The sequence below is a fragment of the Phytophthora infestans genome, genomic scaffold, assembly GCF_000142945.1.
Source record: "Phytophthora infestans T30-4 supercont1.11 genomic scaffold, whole genome shotgun sequence".
In the NCBI taxonomy this organism is placed as follows: domain Eukaryota; phylum Oomycota; class Peronosporomycetes; order Peronosporales; family Peronosporaceae; genus Phytophthora; species Phytophthora infestans.
Genome location: NW_003303748.1, coordinates 1286502 through 1307810, shown reverse-complemented (window position 1 = coordinate 1307810; position 21309 = coordinate 1286502). Strand labels below are relative to the sequence as shown.

The window sequence follows — 21309 nt, the reverse complement described above, 5'->3', positions numbered from 1 at the left end:
AGGGACTCAAAGACTCGAACACCCGAGTGTACCGGTAGGCAAAAAACTACGCCGAGTCATGAGGCTGCTCTGATTGATGTGCAAATATGCACCGCCGGTTGTGACTTCCTGGTCGTCGAAAAGGAAGATAAGTGGGGAGAGACCTGTGGTCTTCTCGGTTATTTTCGTTGGTCTGTTTCAGTATGCGTTGGCGTTGGCTCGGAGCGACTATGGATTTCAATTCAAGGATCAGACAAAATGGATGCGGCAGTTACTCTCAGAATGGATGTGCGTTCCATGTATACAAACGATATCCTCTTAACATTAAGACGCAACCAAATAAGCGAAATAATCCTATCATCACTACTCAAATCCAAAGGTAATCGACTCAGGCCCCCACCGTCTGTGCGCAAGTGGTATCTTTGACTTGACGCGTCGTCTCCGGAACTCCATGATCCCTATAAATGATCCCAACACGCTATTAACTACAGTGAGTGTAGTAGCGTTTACGCACCTCCTCCTCCTTTTCCACAGTAAACAGCGACTGTAGAGAAGACCATGACAAGTGCCATGATAACCAATCCTCCATCAAAGTACCATCGAATCCATCTTGACCTGACATCATCAAGTAGTTCTGCATCAAAACCATGTTACAGTAGTTGTGGGGGAGAATAACGCACTTACGCTTGTACTTGATGCCTTGATCCGGCTCATCCGGACAGTCCACCAGCACATGGATGTCTCTGTCTACTTGCTCGAGGTTGTCACCGAAGTATTCATCATTGTTCAGTCTGCACGTCTCGTCCAGTAGCAAGTGCTCTTGCATGAGGTTTTTGATTCGGTCTGGAATTTTTTTCGCCTTAACCGCCTTGATGTCTGCGTCTCGCGAGTTTAGCCAAGTGTCACCCTCCCGCGCGAGATACAGCTTCAGCAGATCTGCATCAAAGTAGATCAAACCGGGCTTCTCCTCCTTGATCTTCTCTTTCAGATCACCGACCATCTCGCTGAGCTCAATGTCCACAGAGAAGACGCTCCCGACTCCAACCACCGCGCAGAGCAGCTTCACCATCGTGTTTCTTTTTGTGGAATGCCAGATTTTCTTCTCTGAGCCCAATAATCCTTGCAATTCATTCCACAATTCATTAGCTGATAGAAACGAGGATGTGACAATTGTGTTCGATAGTCACCGGATCCAGCAGCTGATTAATTCTGAATTTTGTTCAATTTCTACAATTTTAGGATGTGGAAGCTGCTTGCAACCTGAGCTTCTCGCCCATGGCGTATTTACCTTCGGTATCGACGATTTGAATAGCTCTGGAATGGGCCCAAGAGGCAGCACAGCGTTTGATACGTTGTTGAGCTCGATCACAGCGAAGTCGCAGCTGAGTAACAATTCGTCGCCAGTGACGAAATGCGTGTGCTCAACGACGTCGAGTGGCCAGTTGACCGGCAGCGACGAGTTGGCTGGGACCTCCACGGTACAAGCACTGATAAAGGTAAGACCGAGCATATGACTGAAGAACACACGCCTTTATCGCTTGATGTGCTAGCATAGCAGCTCGACTAAGTGCCCTCGGACTCGTCTGTGGTTGCTTTACAGTTGAGATTTTAGATGTTAACCAGAGGGCGATTTCACTAACGCGTGGTCGAACACGACAAACCCGTACTTCCTCCTGATTTACGAGAGGTACCCCATTAACGTTTACATTCAAACCCAACAGCCCTTCTCAAGAGCTAGAGATTCACGTTGGTACTCCCGTCTTACCGACGTATTCAGAATCGACAAGTCGTTGTCAATGAGCCGGAAATGCTTATCAAAATCCGAGCAGAAGTCAGCGAGTGCACAAGGGTATCGACGCGGTCCTGCACCACGATGTGGTTCTTGTGGGCGAACTCGTATTTCCTTTAGGTAGCTGAAACTTAAAACACCTTGAGCTTGATGATACACTGTGGCTTCTCGTTCGTGACGTTTGTGGATCGATTCCGAAGTAGAAAGAGCGTTTTTGCTCTTGCCAAGGCAGGAAACACTGCTGGCTCGACCATCGTCTCCAGTACTACGTAGCCGACGACGCTTCAAAATGGCTACGTTTGAGGGATATGAAAGAAAGACCAGCACCTGCATCTAAGCTCGAGCTTCGTGTTTAGCGTTATGTTTGGTGGGCAACGAGAGAAAGAAACAAAACTGCAATGGCAAATACAGATTGCTGAACCAGTAGTCAATTGTAATCTAATGTTTTTAGAACTCGCTATTTGACAAATAAACTACTGAGCGGCTGCAATCAATCCGATTTATCAGGTTTCTATTCTGAGAATCGGTTAAGAAGCAAACTTTTGATACTTTATTCGCAATCTGTACATGGCGGCCGATGATGGAGACTTTATAGCGAGGGACAGCGTGCGTGTGGAGACTTCAAGACTCATGGACTTGCTGTAGGGACATCAGGGTGGTGTGTATACGTCGTCTGGTCTTGTGGCTGCCGGTATGGAGTGGAGAGGGGGATTGGAGTCTCCTTGTCACAAAGCGATGGGTGGTGGAGATCTGGAACAAAGTGTACCGGTGTATTTGTGTTGTTTTACATTGAGTGGAGCAGTACTTTACATGTAATTTGGGCTTTGCGCGCACTGCGACCGATATTAGGTGGTCTCATGGGCTCGAACACAGTCGAACGGCAACCCTTTGGAAGATCTCAGCACCGCCACCGTGTGCAGCCCCTCGCAGCAATTCCTCTGCACCTCCAGCACCATTTGCACTGCACTTACATTCGCCATCCGCTACTCCATTGTGCTCCCCGATACTTGGAACATACTTGGCGGAAACTTGCAATAAACTCGAGGAACAAACTCCAAAAGACGCAACAGCAGCACGTGACACACCCGAGCCACAGCCAACAGACATGGAGCCAAGCAGAGAGCAGGATAAGAGCACTGTGTATCAATCACCAGACACACTCCAAACAGCAAAACGAGGTAACAAGAGACACTTGGAACAATAGTCAACCAGTGGGTAAGCACTGTCTACAAGCGGAGAAGCACGTAAATACACATCGAGTCCTACACACACCACTGAAACCCCATCATTTCATTCTCCTTTTGTCACTAAAATCCTCGCTGTGACCCGAGTGTGAGGAGAAGAAAGAGGTCAACAAACAACATGCAACACACTCGGACGAGGTTTATCCCCTTATTGAAGCCCAATTAATCAAAGAGAGCGCCTACAATAAATAGGGCTCCCCTCACTCTTGTCTAGGGTTACAGGCGCCTCGGTTTTGAGTGCTGGATGCAGTCACGACGCTTGCAACAAAGGTTCGTCCTTGTCTGTTGGAAGCTGTTTGCTGTGTTCGTTTCTTGACGCTTTCTTGTTTGTCGTTGGCCGTACACGGAGTGTACGATGCTTGGATCGTCCACCAAATTACCCCCAATGTGGAATCTGACTGGCCGCCAATTTAATCGTGACACATGCAAAATAGCTATCACTGATAGGTATTATAACCGGCATGTGCATTTACTTCAATTTTAGCTTTTAGTCTGTTGTCTGTTCTATTTCTAGAGCGTAGATAATTATCCTAGAACGTGTGTTTCGATATAAGTGTTGATCTCCATCACGCGGCGGTCAAGGTACTCGAGATGTTGTCGGAACTCGTACCATTCGATTCGTCGCGTGTATCGAGTTCCCCCATGATTTCCTTGACCAGATCGGTGGCAAGACTTGAAATGTGTCGCGGTCTTCCTCTAATCGGGGTCGTGAGTATCTTGGCCGACGTAGGAGGTTGTCTACTGAACACTCTCTTGTAGCTTCTCAGTCTGTTTAGTCACGAGTAGTAAGCCGTACGGTAAGCGTATGATAAACCGTACGGTAAGCATGATAAACCGTACGGTATTAAATTTAATAAGCGTATGGTAAACCGTACATACCAAGTTTTGGTATTATACTCTTAATAGTACACTCTTACTTAAGTAGGCGGGACTGAAAAGCACCATTTAGGTAGTGTTTAAGTCTTGGGTGGTACGTTACGTGTAACGCAGTTTACGCGGCGACAAATAAGTAAATAAACAATGTTAAAAATTGTAGTGCTGCTTTCGTGAATTGGTGACCAATCGTTCCCACTGTCCAAATGTCCCTAATTTTTGAGTACGGAGGAGGTACGTATCAATTGTCTACTTGCCAAATTCAGCACTTGTCTTTTTTTTACAGATTAAGCAGTGTAATTGACGAAGTGCTTCCTTCTTGTAGTTTGGACAGGTGCCTCTAGTTTCGGCGTAGCGGCTGGCTCTTCGCGTGTCTAGGGTGTACAAGACCTGGTAACTCGTCAGTTTGAAACCCAAGAACCCAAGGAACATCGACAGCTACGAGATGTGATGTGGAGGAAAATCGATGCTGGTGCTCTGGCTGCGGGCGGAAATGGTCACGACTAAAGAACCATGATATCAACCATCGCAGATTTTTTAGCAGGCCAAAAGACAGCGTCAACAAGATGAAACCGCACAACAGGTTCCTGATGAAGCTGGAAGATATGTACCGAAAAAACGTCACACCAGAGAGCCTCGCACAACTTTACGGACCGAATAAAAAGGTTAAACTACAAAAACAGTTTCAGCAGTACTACAAATGGTAGGGGAAGTTGGCAGATGCAGCGCCCTTATCCGATGCCTCGCAAGGACAGCCCAGCCACATACGCCAAACCTAGTAATTTATTTATGTTTGCTACAACGTTCAACTATATCACGATCTACTTGGGTAACAGGACAAGTTTTAAATGAATACAGTGGTAGTTCTGCCCTCATTGAATATAACCTTTTTATTTCTATGCATTCTCTGCAATTATCCTACGACTATAACTCTACATCAATTCGCAAAACGGAAAACGTCTCTCAATCTGGCAACGTAGCTCGAGTCACGGATAAATCTAAGCTGATTAAAGTCGGAGGGTTAGCATCTACATCCAAAGTTAGGCTTGGGAAATGGATTGAATCGGATCAATCGATATGTCTCGTCTGACTAATCCGATCGAGGTTGAATTCGTTTCGATCTTATTCGATTGAATCCGATTGATCGATCGATCGGATCCAATCAAAAAATGTATAAGATTCTAGAAGAAACACAAAAAATGATATAGTCCCTTGTGCTGGGATTCACAAGAAATACGTTCTTGTAGGTATAGAGTCTACCCAATGACATTTAAAACCTTTACGATTCTATGAAACGATTTAAGACGTTCTGCATTAAATATTTGAGGTCATATTGTCGTACCGTACGTGTTGTTCGTCTCCAGGATGAGTTTTCCTGCAGCAGGAGTCCTAGCAAGAAGTTTTCTGCTAGGAAGTGTTTTTCGTAGGAGCCTAAGGCAGAGGAAAGTGACGAATTTTATTGTGTGTGGCTCTACGCTACCCGTCGGGACGCCGTCATGAAATCGTCAGCAGACGCACCTTCCGTATATTCAGTGCAGCATCTCGTTTATCGCGGAATACCAGCAATAGAGACTCCCGGAACACATCCGAAAACTACGCCACCGATTACGTCTGCGGCTAGCCCACTGCAGACTCCGGCGGAAAATTAATGAGCATATATCCAACAGCGTCGGCGACACGCCTGCAACGCTGTAGCCACGTCGTACCAGCACTTCTGCCTGCTTGTTGTTGAGCACCACCCAGCTCATCGAAGTGCCCGGGAACTTCCACGTCCCGCTGTGAAGCTGTCCATGGCGAGCCGAACATGTACAAGTCGCTCATCAAGAGTCTTGATTGGCGACTTGTACATGTACTTGAATCAAGATCATTGCCGCGCTGTCCGCCCCACCGCTTACCACTTCACCGCCCGAACTATCCGCTCCTCGAAGCTCAAGTCCAAGTGTGATACCTCTCCCTGGCAGTGTCTACCAGCACATCACGGCATTGGCTCGCCACTTCTTCCCTTCGTTGAGTTTGGAATTTTGCGCCATGATCTGTGTGTGATTGAAGTTTTTATACTTGAAATTTGTATGGCTTGATTCGATCCGATCGGATCCGATCGGATCGGATCGGTAGTTGCACCTGCACCAAATTCCTGTCGAGAAGCTACCTCCGTGGGACAGACTAAGGCTGCACGCCGAACGGTAATGAGCTGATTTCACTTCTCTACTTTGGCTTTACTACGTAGGCAAGATACGTAGTAAAGCCAAAGTAGAGAAGTGAAATCAACATAAGTAGAATCAATGGACGCTCATGACGAGTCGAGCACAAACATTTCGTCGAACGCAAACACTTCATCGAGTGGATATCGGCGATCTCACAGTCACAAGCGTTCCGACATTTGGTCTTTCATTCGTGAGAACGATGAAGGTTCCTATACCTGCTTGCTGTGCCCTACAGACTCAGCTTGTCGATGGTCATCAATTGCACACACCACTTTTCGCCGCCATCTTAAACGGTACCATCGTGACGAATATTCCGGAGGAGACGACGAGGCTTCAGTGGCTGCAATGGATTCCAAGCAAACGAAGTTACTTGCGTTTGGTTTTGAACGTTTTGTAAAGCAGCGCACTTTTGACAAAGCTGCGGCCGATGATCAGCTTGTGGACTTGATCGTGATGAACTCACTTCCGTTTAATTTGGTGGATTAGAAAGCGTTTCGATCATTTTGTAAGATTCTTGAAGCCGATTACACGCCTCCAACTCGTAAAACGGTGCGCAAGAAGGTCATACAACGCTGGACATGTGAAAAGGAACTGGCCCGGCACACAATGCTCCAAGAAATTGCGTCGTGTCGTGTGTCTGCCACAACCGACATGTGGACGTCGGCGGCTCAAAAAGGGTACATGGTCGTGACGTTACACTGGATCAATGACGAATGGGCTATCAAGTCCGTAGTGGTTGGATTCACACGGGTGGAGTATCCTCATAGTGGCGTCCGGCTTGCCGATCATTTAATGGATACACTGAGGGCAATGGATGAATCTCTTATCTCGAAGCTGTGGGCAATTACTGCAGATAATGCGACTAACAATGGGACCATGGTCAGAAAAATTAACGAGAGATTTGCTGACGAGGTGTTTACCAATGAACAAACAACCGCGGCTTCTACCACGACGGGGGTACATATAGCTGGTGAGGAAGGCAGACGTTCTCAGCTGAAGGTGATACAAGTTCGTTGTCTCGCTCATGTGCTTCAACTTGCTGTGAGAGAAGGAATGAAAGCGTGCCCCTTAATGGATGATAGCGTTGGAAGTATTCGCGACATTTTGAAGAAGATATCGGACTCACCGTCTTTGCTAGAAGCTTTGCAAGGAGTGTGTGCCGCTGTTAGTATCAAGTATGTTTCTCCAGAACTCGATTGCGTCACAAGATGGAACAGCACTTTGACTATGCTGGCTTCAGCTCGTGCATTACAAAAGGCGATCGAAGAACTGCTGCGTAGAATCCGCGAGCGCCATGAAGGATACAGAGACTTGTCAATTGGTCATACACATCGTCTTGCCTCCCCCATTTCGGAGACTACGTGGAGTTACTTGACCGAGTTTACGGCGTTCTTGAAGCCGATCAAAGCAGCAACTACTATGATGTCTGGAAAAAATTACCCCACATTCGGTGTAACACTTGTTGTCTTCCATTTGATCTCGAAGCATGCGTCAAAGATAATGCAGAATGCCGAGTCGTGGTACACTAGGGACTTTGCACGTGCCTTTAAAACAAAGTTGGATGAGTACCTCCCGTTGGTGAAGACTCGCGAGGCAAGGATTGCTGCCGTTCCTGATCCTCGAGCTAAGGAACACATTGTGATGATCGACGGTGATATCGAGCAGGCCAAGCGCCTTGTTGAGAACGAATATGAATCTGTGTATCGCAGTAAATACGAACGAACTGTGGGCATCGCCGAGGCTGAGAGAACGCAGGAGGAGAAAGAAGAAGACGATGACGAAGAAGCATTATATGGTCTCATTGATGAGCATTTGGATTTACACGAACCGGTCAACAACACAAATGAGTCGTTCGTTTCGGAGCTACAGCGGTGGTTGGAACACAAGGACAGATCCATGAACCTGAAGACAGGAAGTCGAGCTGTTTGCAACTGGATGAAGAATGAAGCCGCTTCATTTCCGCGGATTCAGATGATGGCGCGCGATTATTTGGCAATTATGGCAACATCAGTCCCAAGTGAAGAGGCATTCTCTGCGTCGGGTGCAACTATTAGTTCTCGTCGTGCCAGGCTTGGAGATGATGCTGTGACAGCGATATCGGAGCTACAAGCGTTTCTGGATTTCAACAAGACATCAAGCGATGTTCATGCTCATCTTTAGTTCACTGACTAGTTCAGTACAGTGAACCATTGATCCCATCAGAATCTATCGCCCAGGCAACGCGCATTAATCTCTCGCAGATATATGGTTGAAAAATGATGTTTTGTGTTTGTCTTCTATCACTTTGGTTGCCAGTGAAACATTAGTTCCTGGTCATGTAATCGATAGCACGTTCTCCAATGGTGTCGGCCATCCACATCAGAATAATTGGCAGCGTCGCCTGCGCGAGGCTGCTGAGCGTCGACAAGACTGGAAACAGTTCATCAAAGGCGCCAAGGAAGGTCTTCGTGCTCTTTGTGACGCTTGCCAATTGCTGCACCGGAGATTCCAGCACAGCTCAAAGATGTCCAGCAGCGTTAGCGTCGTCTTGAGAAGCCATCCGAAAGGCAAGTGGTATGTTAATCAGAAGAACAGGAGTGGTCTCGGCACATGACTCTGAATGACACACACGAGCGGAACTGCAAGACACGCAATAGTTCCCAGTGGAGTCGCCGTGTTCCGAAAAGTTATCTGCAATCCATTTGTACTGCTGTCAATTTCATGGAAAAACGATAGGAAATAACTGAACAAGGAAACGTAGCGCAGTTGCTGGAGCTGCTACCACCTTCATGTACTTCTGGGAGCTCCAGGCTCTTACCACGTCGACCACTGTGCACACCACACTCGCGACATCGACTTCAATCACCCAGAACGTGGCACACAATAGATATACACCCAGGATCTACGCAAGATCTGTTTCGACTCATCCGATGAATGCCAAGCTCCACACAGCAAGTACGATCGTCTTCAGCCCATAGTCCACATCCACCCAGTTCGCTTCAATCGCCGGAACAGCATTCGGCTTTGCATCAATTTCCAAATGACGTGACAGCGCTTTTCAAAGTCCAGTGGTGGGTAAAGAGGTGATGTATCTGGTCGATGATGTCGTGGAATGACGGGGCACGAGACTGCACTAGAAAGCCGACCTCTGGAACCGTCGTGGGGAAGTTACCCGGAGAGAGCCACTACCTACTAGAGGACACGCTCAAACGTCCATCAACGCTGCGACAATGACAGGAGCATCATGGACTTATTCGTAGCAGGAACACTGAATGGATCTTCGTTTGGAGACATTTTTCCTGGTCATTGGACTTTACCTAGGTGTTATTGGTGCTAGCAGGCTGCTCAATGATCCCACAACTGGGCTCCATTTGTTCTTACACGAAGATCCGACAGCTAAGATCGCATTCGCTGTGGCATTCACCACGGAGTATTCAATGAGCACCATGTCTGCAATGGATTAAAACCCATTTAATATATCGCTCGTAGACGTGAAAGTATCATGAACCCCGAAGCTATACACGTCCTGAACGTCTCTCCGTCAATTTGAAAGGGCCGTTCGTCGTCGTCGCTTTGGTTTCCAAACATTCATCTACTTCCCTATGGGGTACGACGATCCGGCATTACAGATACAACTGCATGCCCAAAGTCTCCTTCATCGTCAAACACACATGTGTCACCACGGTGTACGCATTGTAGACATTACAGATACAACTGCATGCCCAAAGTCTCCTTCATCGTCAAACACACATGTGTCACCACGGTGTACGCATTGTAGACATTATCGATTGCATCGAAGCTCCCCCCATGCGAGCTTCCACCTCGTACATTTGGGAGTAATCTCCACACACCATGTTACCACACAAATGCCAGAAGAAGTCGCAACGGAATAAGCGGTAGCGGTTGGAACAGATCGAGCACAATGACGCATTGTGATACAACGATGACAAGTTCCACGTGGATGTGGATGGAGATACAGCTTTAATGACTTCTGACTCGAGCTGGGTGGAGGAGCTCACGGACCAATTGTACTTAGATGACCCGAGTAAACATTCACAAGCTCCGGAATCCCTTTATCAGTTGGTGAGCCCAGAACCTTTTTGTACAAGTACGAGTTCGTGGATCCTGCAGCAATTGACTATAGCGCTGTCCGGCGCTCGGATCGGGAAACCAGCGTAGAACCGGGCATTGACGACGCCCAGGTGGCTGAAGCGGGTGTCGTTCAAGGCGTTCTTGACGACCAGAGGCCGTTCGTGGTAGATAGTGTGTGAGCACATGGATTGCTCTCGAGAAATTGACATCCCGATGGCTCCACGAAAGTGGACGTACTGAGTCCATTGATCGATCACCGTGTCGTATCCAATGGGGCAATCCAAATGGGGCGCAGCGATTTGAGGCAGCATATTGAGCGCACTTCGACCGTACGTAGGACTCAAGGCACCAAAACTAATAACGTACTACAGTCGTATCATCGAACTCGAGTTGGTAACCTCGTTCCAACAGAGTGATGGAGAATTCAGGCTCGTCAGTACTGTAAACCCCCCTTCTTGTCTCTCGTAGTGTTGCTTTTAATGTCCGCTTTAAATGGTATTCCACATCGGCTCGCAGTTGAGTAACGAGGGATTCGTCGAATTGAGCTTGTTTGAATCGCGTTGCTTGAATTGATTCTGCGATTGACTGAGTTGACTCTGAGTGAGCTGCGATTCCTGGAAGTGATCAATTGGCTTTGAGTCAGTTGAGTATCCTTAAATTGAGTTGAACTCTGCGATTCAGTGAGTTAACTGTGAGACAGCACGTTTTCCCTTGAGGTTCCAGGCTGGGAGCAACTGAGTCGACGCTGCGTTAGCTGACAGTTTCTAGTGTTCTTGGATTGAGTCTTCGAGATGACGTGTCGGAGCTGTATCCAGAGAATGTACTGAACCATCCGAGAGCACTGCAAACGCTTGATAAACCTGTGAACGCACAGGTTAATGGACTGAAGAAGTCTATTCTATTCGAGCGTCCTCGACTCACTCAGGCGCAGCTCAGCCAGTCGCAATCACAGGCGAATTGCAAGCATCCGTTGATTCAAAGTCAGCTCAGTATGTCTTAATTTCATCAGTACCAGTCTCAATCCAAGAACACTCGAGACACCCAATTGACTCAGAGCCATTCACATTCACACTCGTAGTCCTCGACGAAATCTTCACCGTAGTCGTCGTCGATCACTGCTGGACCTAATGCAGCCATGAAGTCTTCGTCCTCGAAGATGCACGAGTCGACGTTAATGACGTACACAGAGTCTCTTCTTGGATACTTTGTTTTCCTCCACTTCATACAGGTCCGAGCAGTCACTACAGACCTCATAAATGACAGTAGAATTCACGACATAGTATGTTGCTGCAAGATTCGCACTTCTGGTGCAGGTCGAAAGGGATTAAACTGCCACATGTGCATGTCCGCAAGCCGAACCGAGTGCGAACCAATATGCTCAGGACGATGACGCATTCACTCCTAGGATAAGCTGGTGCTCACCGCCTTCCGTCCCATTTGGGTCCCCTCCAGTTTGTACAGCTTTCAGATCGAAGGTACTGGATTCTTCAGCTGAAATTGCATCCATCAACGAAAACCGCGTGATTTCCAGCTCTTCATTGACCGTCGTCAGCAACTCCACGAACACCTCGACTTTTCGATTAACAACGTTGACCTGAACTCCGTGGCGAAGACGAACATTGCCTTCGTGCCGGTTACTGTGATGAACCTGACGCTGCGCGACTGCAATATTTCGACGCTCAGCAGTAGCTTCATGCGCGAATTGGATCCAATACCTGGACTTGTCGTGGAAAGCATCCACACCGAGTATGTGGACGGCACATACTCCGCACTGAAGGAGTGTACTTGTCTCACAACGCTCTCACGGTTTTCCGGGGTCGTCGCTCAACACGAGCAGATTGGAATCGCTATACATCCAGGGCAACGAGATCAAGGACTTCAACGTAACCAAAGATCAGTTCGCGCAGATTCAAGGGTTTACAGCGTTTATCAGTACGAGTGGATCCCCATGGAGCTCTACAGGCAGCAAGTCCATACCTAAGGACATGGTTTCGGCCGACAGCGACAACGTGCTTTTGTGCCAAACACCCGATGACATGGACAGCGCGGTTGCGGCTGTCGATTAAAACCCGCTAGCGTCACCTCGTCTCATAAGCAGTTCATTCCAGTGGTCTTGGCAAATTCCTGCGCTTTAAATCCTCTCACGGTTTCTATGTGCGTCACTGCTGTCGATCTCGCTGCCCTCATAGACAACACGCCGCGGGTTGCTCCTGCGTCCTAAACTAGCGATACTATCGGCGCTGCCGGGGCCGATGCTGATATTCGACGCGGACTCCAACGCCTCGACGGGATCAGCTGCTTCGTCCTTGCTTAACAGTTGTGGTTTCGGTTATTGATGCAGGACTCCTGTTATTGATACACCTGCTGCAGGAGTATCAAAAACTAGGAGTCTATAGCAAATATGACAGATTTTGTATAATAAAAATATATTGGCCTAAAAACGTTTTTACACAAGGCTGTGAACTTGTCGATCCGATCCGATTGAATCCGATCGGAACGAAAGTGATCGATAGATCAGCCAATCGGATCACAATCGATCATGATCGGATTTGATCGAATCGATCGATCGGATTTTTTTTTCGCAACCCATCCCTATCCAAAGTAGTACACCTAGGGAATCAAATAACATCTATGTAAATCATTTTTATCTCTTAACTTATTTAATGTTGCAGGCCACAACTTATGTGTGTGCCGAGCGTCGTAGTATATAGCCTATACAGGTGGGTACATTTTTATATACATTCACAAGAGCATCTACCAAAACTGAGAGATGACAAACATGGCTACATCGACCCCTCCAACCATCGCCAGTTCCCACGCTGTTATAAGAGATCAACTTCGGCATCCAAAGCGACGGTTAATTGGCATTCACAACGCATGCGTTTTATTAGTGGTGTACAGTACGTACATGGCGGACAGTTTTAGTGCTGACCTTTTGATTTACCGTCATATCGAAAAGGTTGTACACTTCACCACGACATCGGTTGCCACAGCTGATTGATTGCCTCGCATCAAATGTCTTGGCGATCACATGTTAGTCCTTATCGATCGCTTCCCTTACTTCCTTCAGCCAATCCTCGTATTTTCCCAGCTCTTTTACATGCTGCTTAATTTTCTCAGCTTTTTCCTTAGCCTTCTTAGCAGCCGTGATGGGGTTCAGCTTTTTCACACCGTCGACCAGAGCGCCCCCAAAACCTCTCTCTTCCTTGATCTCCTCTTCTTTGTCGTCGACACGCAGCAGCCGAACATCACCCACATGAGCTGAGACGGTAATATCCGATGGGGTTTTCTTTTCAACTAGAGAATTCAAAGTCTTGGCCGGAGGAAGAGCACTGCTGCTGGCTTGGAAAGTGACCGCACACACCATCACTAGAATATACGTTGCGCGCATTCTTGGGAGTTAGAGAATCACAGAGGAGGTGTATCTGCCAAGTAATCGACTCGTTGCGCTGTGTAGCAAGTTGCAGAATGAAGTTCTGGCTAGGAAGGAGGTGCCACTTTACTACACAGTGCAAATATCTGTCGCTGTCAGGTAGAACGTCTCATCTCGAGGATAATGATGTCCTTCCAATACGTACCCGATAACTGTCCGTTGTCATTTGTAAACATCAGAGCCGGATCTAATTCTAACTTTGCGTGATTGAATAAATAGTATTGGTCAAGGAGGGCATAACAAAAATCTTTCTGAGAAATTGTGATAAACTTTTCGACTCCATGAAGGCTACATATCGCCTCATCAGAACTTACAATATACGACCTTCCTGTGAATATTCTCGCTTCGATAATAGTTTTCATGTGTTACAAATCCTAAATTTGAACGTGAAACGGTGATATGTTGGAAGTAGAGGTGTAAACGGACGATTAGAAACTTTCACCAACTGAACGGAACCGATACTTTCCTCGTCTGTTTGATACAAACAGCGAACGGATTGATACGGATTATGAACGGATTGATGCTTTATTTTATTTCTGAAGCGACTGCCTTTTCGTTTATGCACCTTCTCCAATTTACTTGTACAGTATCATAGCTGGTAAGCATTGAATACTGCGCTCATCATGTATTTTCAATGAAAATTTTTCATTCATGTATTTTTATTCAGCAATAAAATCAGGCAGCTCCCATGACGACGTACCACTAAGACCATCATTTCGCCTGGAACACGTTGGTCGGAGATATGTAAGAAAAGTATTTGAACGACGAAATGCAAACACCAAAGACATCATGACTAATTTAAGGACCACACTGCCCCCCCCTCCCGTATCGATATTAAGATAATCATTTTGGCAAGGATTTTCACAACACCTGCTTTCGAGAGAAAGCTTATAGTCCCATTCTTGAAAGTTGAGCGCGACGCGGTAACGGTATCGGTTCAGTTCGCCTTTCTAGCACGCGTTTACAGCTGTAGTTGGAAGGATGTCTACTGTGCACTCTCTTGCTCCTTCTCAGTCTGTTTAGTCACGAGTAGTAAGCCGTACGGTAAGCGTATGATAAACCGTACGGTAAGCATGATAAACCGTACGGTAAGCGTATGGTAAATCGTACCAAGTTTGGTATAATACTCTTAATAGTACACTTTTACTTAAGTAGGCGGGACTGAAAAGCACCATTTAGGTAGTGTTTAAGTCTTGGGTGTACGTTACGTGTAACCCCCGCAGCTTACGCGGCGACAAATAAGTAAATAAACAATGTCAAAAAATTGTAGAGCTGCTTTCGTGAACTGGTGACCAATCGTTCCCACTGTCCAAATGTCCCTAATTTTTGAGTACGGAGGAAGTACGTATCAATTTTCTACTCGCCAAATTCAGCTTTGTTTAACAGATTAACCCCTTGAACCCGGGAGCGTGGACGTTTTCCGTGTTGCAAATTGATGTCGTAGGATAATTGCAGAGAATGCAAAGAGATAGGAAGGTTATATTCAATGAGGGCAGATCTACCACTGTATTCATTTAAAACTTGTCCTGTTACCCAAGTAGATCGTGAAATAGGTGAGCGTTGTAGCAATCATAAATAAATTACTAGCTTTGGCGTATGTGGCTGGGCGGTCCTTGCGAGGCATCGGATAAGGGCGCTGCATCTGCCAACTTCCCCTACCATTTGTAGTACTGCTGAAGCTGTTTTCGTAGTTTAACCTTTTTATTCGGTCCGTAAAGTTGTGCGAGGCTCTCTGGTGTGACTTTTTTTCGGTACATATATTCCATCTTCATTAGGAATCAGCTGTGCGGTTTCATCTTGTTGACGCTGTCTTTTGACCTGCTAAAAATCTGCGATGGTTGATACCATGGCTCTTTCGTCGTGACCAATTCCACCCGCAGCCAAACCACCAGCATCGATTTTCCTCCTCACCACATCTAGTAGCTGTCGATGTTCGTTGGGTTCTTAGGTTTCAAACTGACGAGTTACCAGGTCTTGTACACCCTAGACACGCGAAGAGCCAGCCGCTACGCCGAAACTGGAGGCACCTGTCCAAACTACAAGAAGGAAGCACTTCGTCAATTACATTACTTAATCTGTAAAAAAAGATAAGTGCTGAATTGTGCGAGTAGACAAGTGATCCGTTCTTCGTACTCAAAAATTAGGGACATTTGGACAGTGGGACCGATTGGTCACCAGTTCACGAAAGCAGCACTACAATTTTTTACATTGTTTATCTACTTATTTGTCGCCGCGTAAGCTGCGGGGGTTACACGTAACGTACCACCCAAGACTTAAACACTACCTAAAGGGTGCTCTTCAGTCCCGCCTACTTTAGTAAAAGTGTACTATTAAGAGTGTAATACCAAAACTTGGTACGGTTTATCATACGCTTACCGTACGCTTACTACTCGTGACTAAACAGACTGAGAAGGAACAAGAGAGTGTACAGTAGACATCCTTCCAACCAAAGGTGTAAACGCTTGCTAGAAAGGCGAACTGAACCGATACCGCTACTGCACTGTTGAGTTCGCGCTCAACTATCGGACTTTAAACTTTCTCTCGAAAGCAGGTGTTGTGAAAATCCTTGCCAAAATGATTATCTTAATATCGATACGGGAGGGGGGGGGCTGAGCTTCAGTGTGGTTCTTAAAATAGTCATGATGTCTTTGGTGTTTGCATTTTGTCGTTCAAATACTTTTCTTATATATCTCCGACCAACGTGTTCCAGGCGAAATGGTGGTGTTAGTGGTACGTCGTCATGGGAGCTGCCTGATTTTATTGCTGAATGAAAATACATGAATGAAAAATTTTCATTGAAAATACATGAAGAGCGCGTATTCAATGCTTCACCAGCTATAATACTGTACAAGTAAACTGGAGCAGGTGCATAAACGCAAAGGCAGTCGCTTCAGAAATAAAATAAAGCATCAATCCGTTCATAATCCGTATCAATCCGTTCGCTGTTTGTATCAAACAGACGAGGAAAGTATCGGTTCCGTTCGGTTGGTGAAAGTTTCTAACCCCAACATATCACCATTTCACGTTCAAATTTAGGATTTGTAACACACATGAAAACTATTATCGAAACGAGAATATTCACAGAAAGGTCGTATATTGTAAGTTCTGATGAGGCGATACATGTATGTAGCCTTCATGGAGTCGAAAAGTTTATCACAATTTCTCAGAAAGACTTTTGTTATGCCCGCCTTGACCAATATTATTTATTCAATCACGCAAAGTTAGAATTAGATCCGGCTCTGATGTTTACAAATGACAACGGACAGTTATCGGGTACGTATTGGAAGGACATCATTATCCTCGAGATGAGACGTTCTACCTGACAGCGACAGATATTTGTACTGTGTAGTAAAGTGGCACCTCCTCCCTAGCCAGAACTTCATTCTGCAACTTGCTACACAGCGCGACAAGTCGATTACTCAGCAAATACACCTCCTCTGTGATTCTCTAACCCCCAGTAATGCGCGCAACGTATATTCTAGTGATGGTGTGTGCGGTCACTTTCCAAGCCAGCAGCAGTGCTCTTCCTCCGGCCAAGACTTTGAATTCTCTAGTTGAAAAGAAAACCCCATCGGATATTACCGTCTCAGCTCACGTGGGTGATGTTCGGCTGCTGCGTGCCGACGACAAAGAAGAGGAGATCGAGGAGGAGAGAGGTTTGGGGGGCGCTCTGGTCGACGGTGTGAAAAAGCTGAACCCCATCACGGCTGCTAAGAAGGCTAAGGAAAAAGCTGAGAAAATTAAGCAGCATGTAAAAGAGCTGGGAAAATACGAGGATTGGCTGGAGGAAGTAAGGGAAGCGATCGATAAGGACTAAGATGTGATCGCCAAGGCATTGATGCGAGACGATCAATCTGCTGTGGCAACCGATGTCGTGGTGAAGTGTACCACCTTTGTCCGTCATATACGTACTATACACCACTAATGAAGCGCATGCGTTGTGAATGCCAATTAAGCGTCGCTTTGGATGCCGAAGTTGATCTCTTAGAACAGAGAGGGAACTGGCAATGGTTGGAGGAGTCGATGTAGCCACGTTTGTCAACTCTCAGTTTTGGTAGATGCTCTTGTGAATGTATATAAAAATGTACCCCTGTATAGGTTATATTGCGATGGTTTCGGCACACACATAAGCTGTGGCCTGCAACTTTAAATAAGTTGAGAGCTAAAATGGCTTTACATAAATGATATTTGATTCCCTAGGTGTACTACTTTGGAACCCTCCGACTTTAATCAGCTTAGATTTATCCGTTATTCGAACTATGAAAAATACGCGGTCACTCGTAATTACGGAGAAGCAACGTTTCAGACAATGCGATCTCCATGGACACGTTCTTTCTCGTTCTTACACCATTTATCGCATTCCTCGCTGCTGATGATGATGTAGAACACTCGATCAATATCAAAGAACTAAACATTCTGCTCTGGCTTATGTTTGGGTCGGAACCAAGCTCGAAAATGGTTAAGAATTTCCGCGTTGGATAACAACCACGACGGCGCTCTTAACGCGATGGAGTGGGTTTCGTATGCTCTTAAGACCAATAAACAGACCGGAAGCCAGTCATTCGTCAACCAGATTCATCTCCTTCTTCGCGACGTCGGACGTCAACGGAGACGCCATTTTGACTCTACCAGAACTTCAACGTGGTCTAATTTCTATTTTCACACCCTTTAGAACCTGTAAACACGCCGTCTAAACCAGAATCGGCACGGGAAGAAGTCAAAAGTGTGGAAACGCGACACAAATCACAGTTTTCTACCATTTCAAGTCTTGCCACCGATCTGGTCAAGGAAATCATGGGGGAACTCGATGCCAATGACACGCGACGTATCGAATGGTACGAGTTCCGACAACATCTCGAGTACCTTGACCGCCGCGTGATGGAGATCAAGACTTACATCGAAACACACGTTCTAGGCTAAATACCTACGCTCTATAAATAGAACAGACAAAAGACTAAAAATAAATCTGATATAAATTGTTGCAATTTAAATACCTATCAGTAATAGCTATTTTGCCTGTGACATGTACCTCCCGATTAAATTGGCAACCAGTCATATTCCACATTGGGGGTAGTTTGGAGGACGACCCAAGACCCAGACACTCCGTGAACGGTCAACGACAAACAAGCAGCACAAACTGAGAAAAAGCGTCAAGAAACGCACACAGCAAACAGCTCCGTCGTCTTCCAACAGACAAGGGCGAACCTTTGTTGCAAGCGTCGTGACTGCATCCAGCACTCAAAAATGAGACCAAACGCAGTCGAACGGCAACCCTTCGGAAGATCTCAGCACCGTCACCATGTGCAGCCCCTCGCAGCAATTCCTCTACACCTCCAGCACCATTTGCACTGAGCTTGCATTCGCCATCCGCCACTCCATTGCGCTCCCCGATACTTGGCAAATACTTGGTGGAAACTTGCAATAAACTCGAGGAACAAACTCCAAAAGACGCCACAGCAGCACGTGACACACCCGAGCGACAGCCAACAGACATGAAGCCAAGCAGAGAGCAGGATAAGAGCACTGTGTATCAATCACCAGACACACTCCAAACAGCAAAACGAGGTAACAAGAGACACTTGGAACAATAGTAAACCAATGTGTAAGCATTGTCTACAACGGAGCAGAGATCACGTAAAATACACATCCATCGAGTCCTACACACACCACTGAAACCCCATCATTTCATTCTCCTTTTGTCACTAAAATCCTCGCTGTGACCCGAGTGTGAGGAAAACAAAGACGTCAACAAACAACATGCAACACACTCGGACGAGGTTTACCCCCTTATTGAAGCCCCAACTAATCGAAGAGAGCCCCTACAATAAATAGGGCTCCCCTCACTCTTGTCTAGGGTTACAGGCAGCCCATCAGACCACCTAAAATCGGTCGCAGTGCGCGCAAAGCCCAAACTACATGTAAAGTACTGCTCCACTCAATGTAAAACAACACAAATAGACCGGTACACTTTGTTCCAGATCTCCACCACCCATCGTATTGTGACAAGAAGACTCCAATCCCCCTCTCCACTCCATACCGGCAGCCACAAGGCCCAGACGATGCATACACACCACCCTGACGACCCTGCAGCAAGTCCATGAGTCTTGAAGTCTCCACATGCACGCTGTCCCTCGCTATAAAGTCTCTATCATCGGCCGCCATGTACAGATCTGCACATAAAGTATCAAATGTCTGTTTCTTAGCCGATTTCAGAATAGAAACCTGATAAATCCGATTGAATGCAGCCAGACTGACTAAAATGTTTAGCGCTCGTAAATAATATAAACAAATGTTATTATTTCAGGAAGTGGATTCTACAAACATTAAATTACATTGGGCTACTGGTTCTGCAATCTGTACAGTATTTGCCATTGCAGTTTTGTTTCTTGCTCTCGTAGCCAAACAAATATCACGCTAAGCACGAAGCTCGAGTGTAGATGTATGGATGGTCTTTCTTTCATATTCCTCAAATGTAGACATTTTGAAGCGTCGTCGGCTGAATCCTACTACGTAGTACTTGAGATGATGACAGAGCCAGCAGTGTTTCCTGCCTTGGCAAGAGCAAAAAGGCTCTTTATACTTCGTAATCAATCCACAAAACGTCACGAACGAAAAGCCACAGTGTATCATCAAGCTCAAGGTGTTTCAAGCTTCAGCAACCCAAAGGAAAGACGAGATCGCCCACAAGAACCACACCGTGGTGCAGGACCGCGTCGATACACTCCTGCACTCGCTGAATTCTGCTCGGATTTTGATGAGCATTTACGGCTCATTGACAGCGACTTGTCGCTACTGAATACGTCGGTAAGACGGGAGTACCAACGCGAATCTCTACCTCTCGAGAAGCTAACCTCGGCGCTGCTGGATTCGAAAGTGAACATTAATGAAGTACCTTACGTAAACCAGGCGGAGGTACGTGTTCGTCGTGTTCGACTACGCGTTAGGAGGCCGCGCATCAAACTTCGAATCATCCTCCAGTCTACACCTAAAATGTCAACTGCAAAGCAGCCACAGCCAAGTCCTAACTCACTTAGTCGAGCTGCTATGCTAGCACATCAAGCGATGAAGGCGTGTGTTCTTCAGTCATACGCTCGGTTTTACCTTTATCACTGCTTGTACTGTGGGGGTCCCAGCCAGCTCGTTGCTGCCAGACAACTAGCCACTCGATGTCGTCGAGCACACGCATTTCGTCACTGGAGACGAATTGTTACTCAGCGTAACAAACTGCGACTTCGCTGTCTTCGAGCTCAACAACGTATCGACCGCTGTGCTGCCTCTTGGGCTCATTCCAGAGCTTTCCAAATCGTTGATACAGAAGGTAAATACGCCATGGCCAAGAAGTTCCACCAGCTCAAACTTCTTGCAAGCAGCTACCACTCGTGGTTGGGCTGGTATCAAACGTAGATTTTTCTAATACTATTGTTGTGTAAGGATGCGGCCTTATTTCGACAAACGCGATGCATCTCAATAAATGATATTCTCAAATTTGTGTACTGTATGTGTCATTGTACTACAGCCAATTAATATTATCTCTCAGGTATTATTGAATCTTATTTTGGCGAATTTATATGCACTACGATAGCTTCCCCCATTTCGGACAACGGATACCGTGGACGCCATGGCGACGGTATCGGGCCAGACGACGCGAGCGCGCTCCATCGTGACAATAGATGGGTACGTGAGTCGCGGAAGGGCTCCACCCGATTCTGTGCCTCG

General features: G+C 46.5%; 3 protein-coding genes across 3 annotated transcripts; 1 reads left to right on the top strand and 2 right to left on the bottom strand.

Moving 5' to 3' along the window:
* Nucleotides 1-304: 304 nt before the first annotated feature.
* On the bottom strand, nt 305-1052 carry PITG_07501 (Crinkler (CRN) family protein; the record flags this gene model as incomplete). The annotated part of the gene is made up of 2 exons (XM_002904457.1): nt 305-594; nt 664-1052. The coding sequence occupies 2 exons, from the start codon at nt 1046-1048 to the stop codon at nt 461-463; spliced, it is 519 nt and encodes a 172-aa protein (XP_002904503.1).
* Nucleotides 1053-13194: 12142 nt separating this feature from the next.
* On the bottom strand, nt 13195-13551 carry PITG_07500 (avr2 family secreted RxLR effector peptide protein, putative; the record flags this gene model as incomplete). The annotated part of the gene is made up of 1 exon (XM_002904456.1): nt 13195-13551. The coding sequence occupies one exon, from the start codon at nt 13549-13551 to the stop codon at nt 13195-13197; it is 357 nt and encodes a 118-aa protein (XP_002904502.1).
* A 3502-nt stretch (nt 13552-17053) lies between these two features.
* PITG_07499 (avr2 family secreted RxLR effector peptide protein, putative) lies at nt 17054-17410 on the top strand (the record flags this gene model as incomplete). Its single annotated transcript, XM_002904455.1, has 1 exon — nt 17054-17410. One exon carries the CDS (start codon nt 17054-17056, stop codon nt 17408-17410), a length of 357 nt encoding a protein of 118 aa, XP_002904501.1.
* Nucleotides 17411-21309: the final 3899 nt, after the last annotated feature.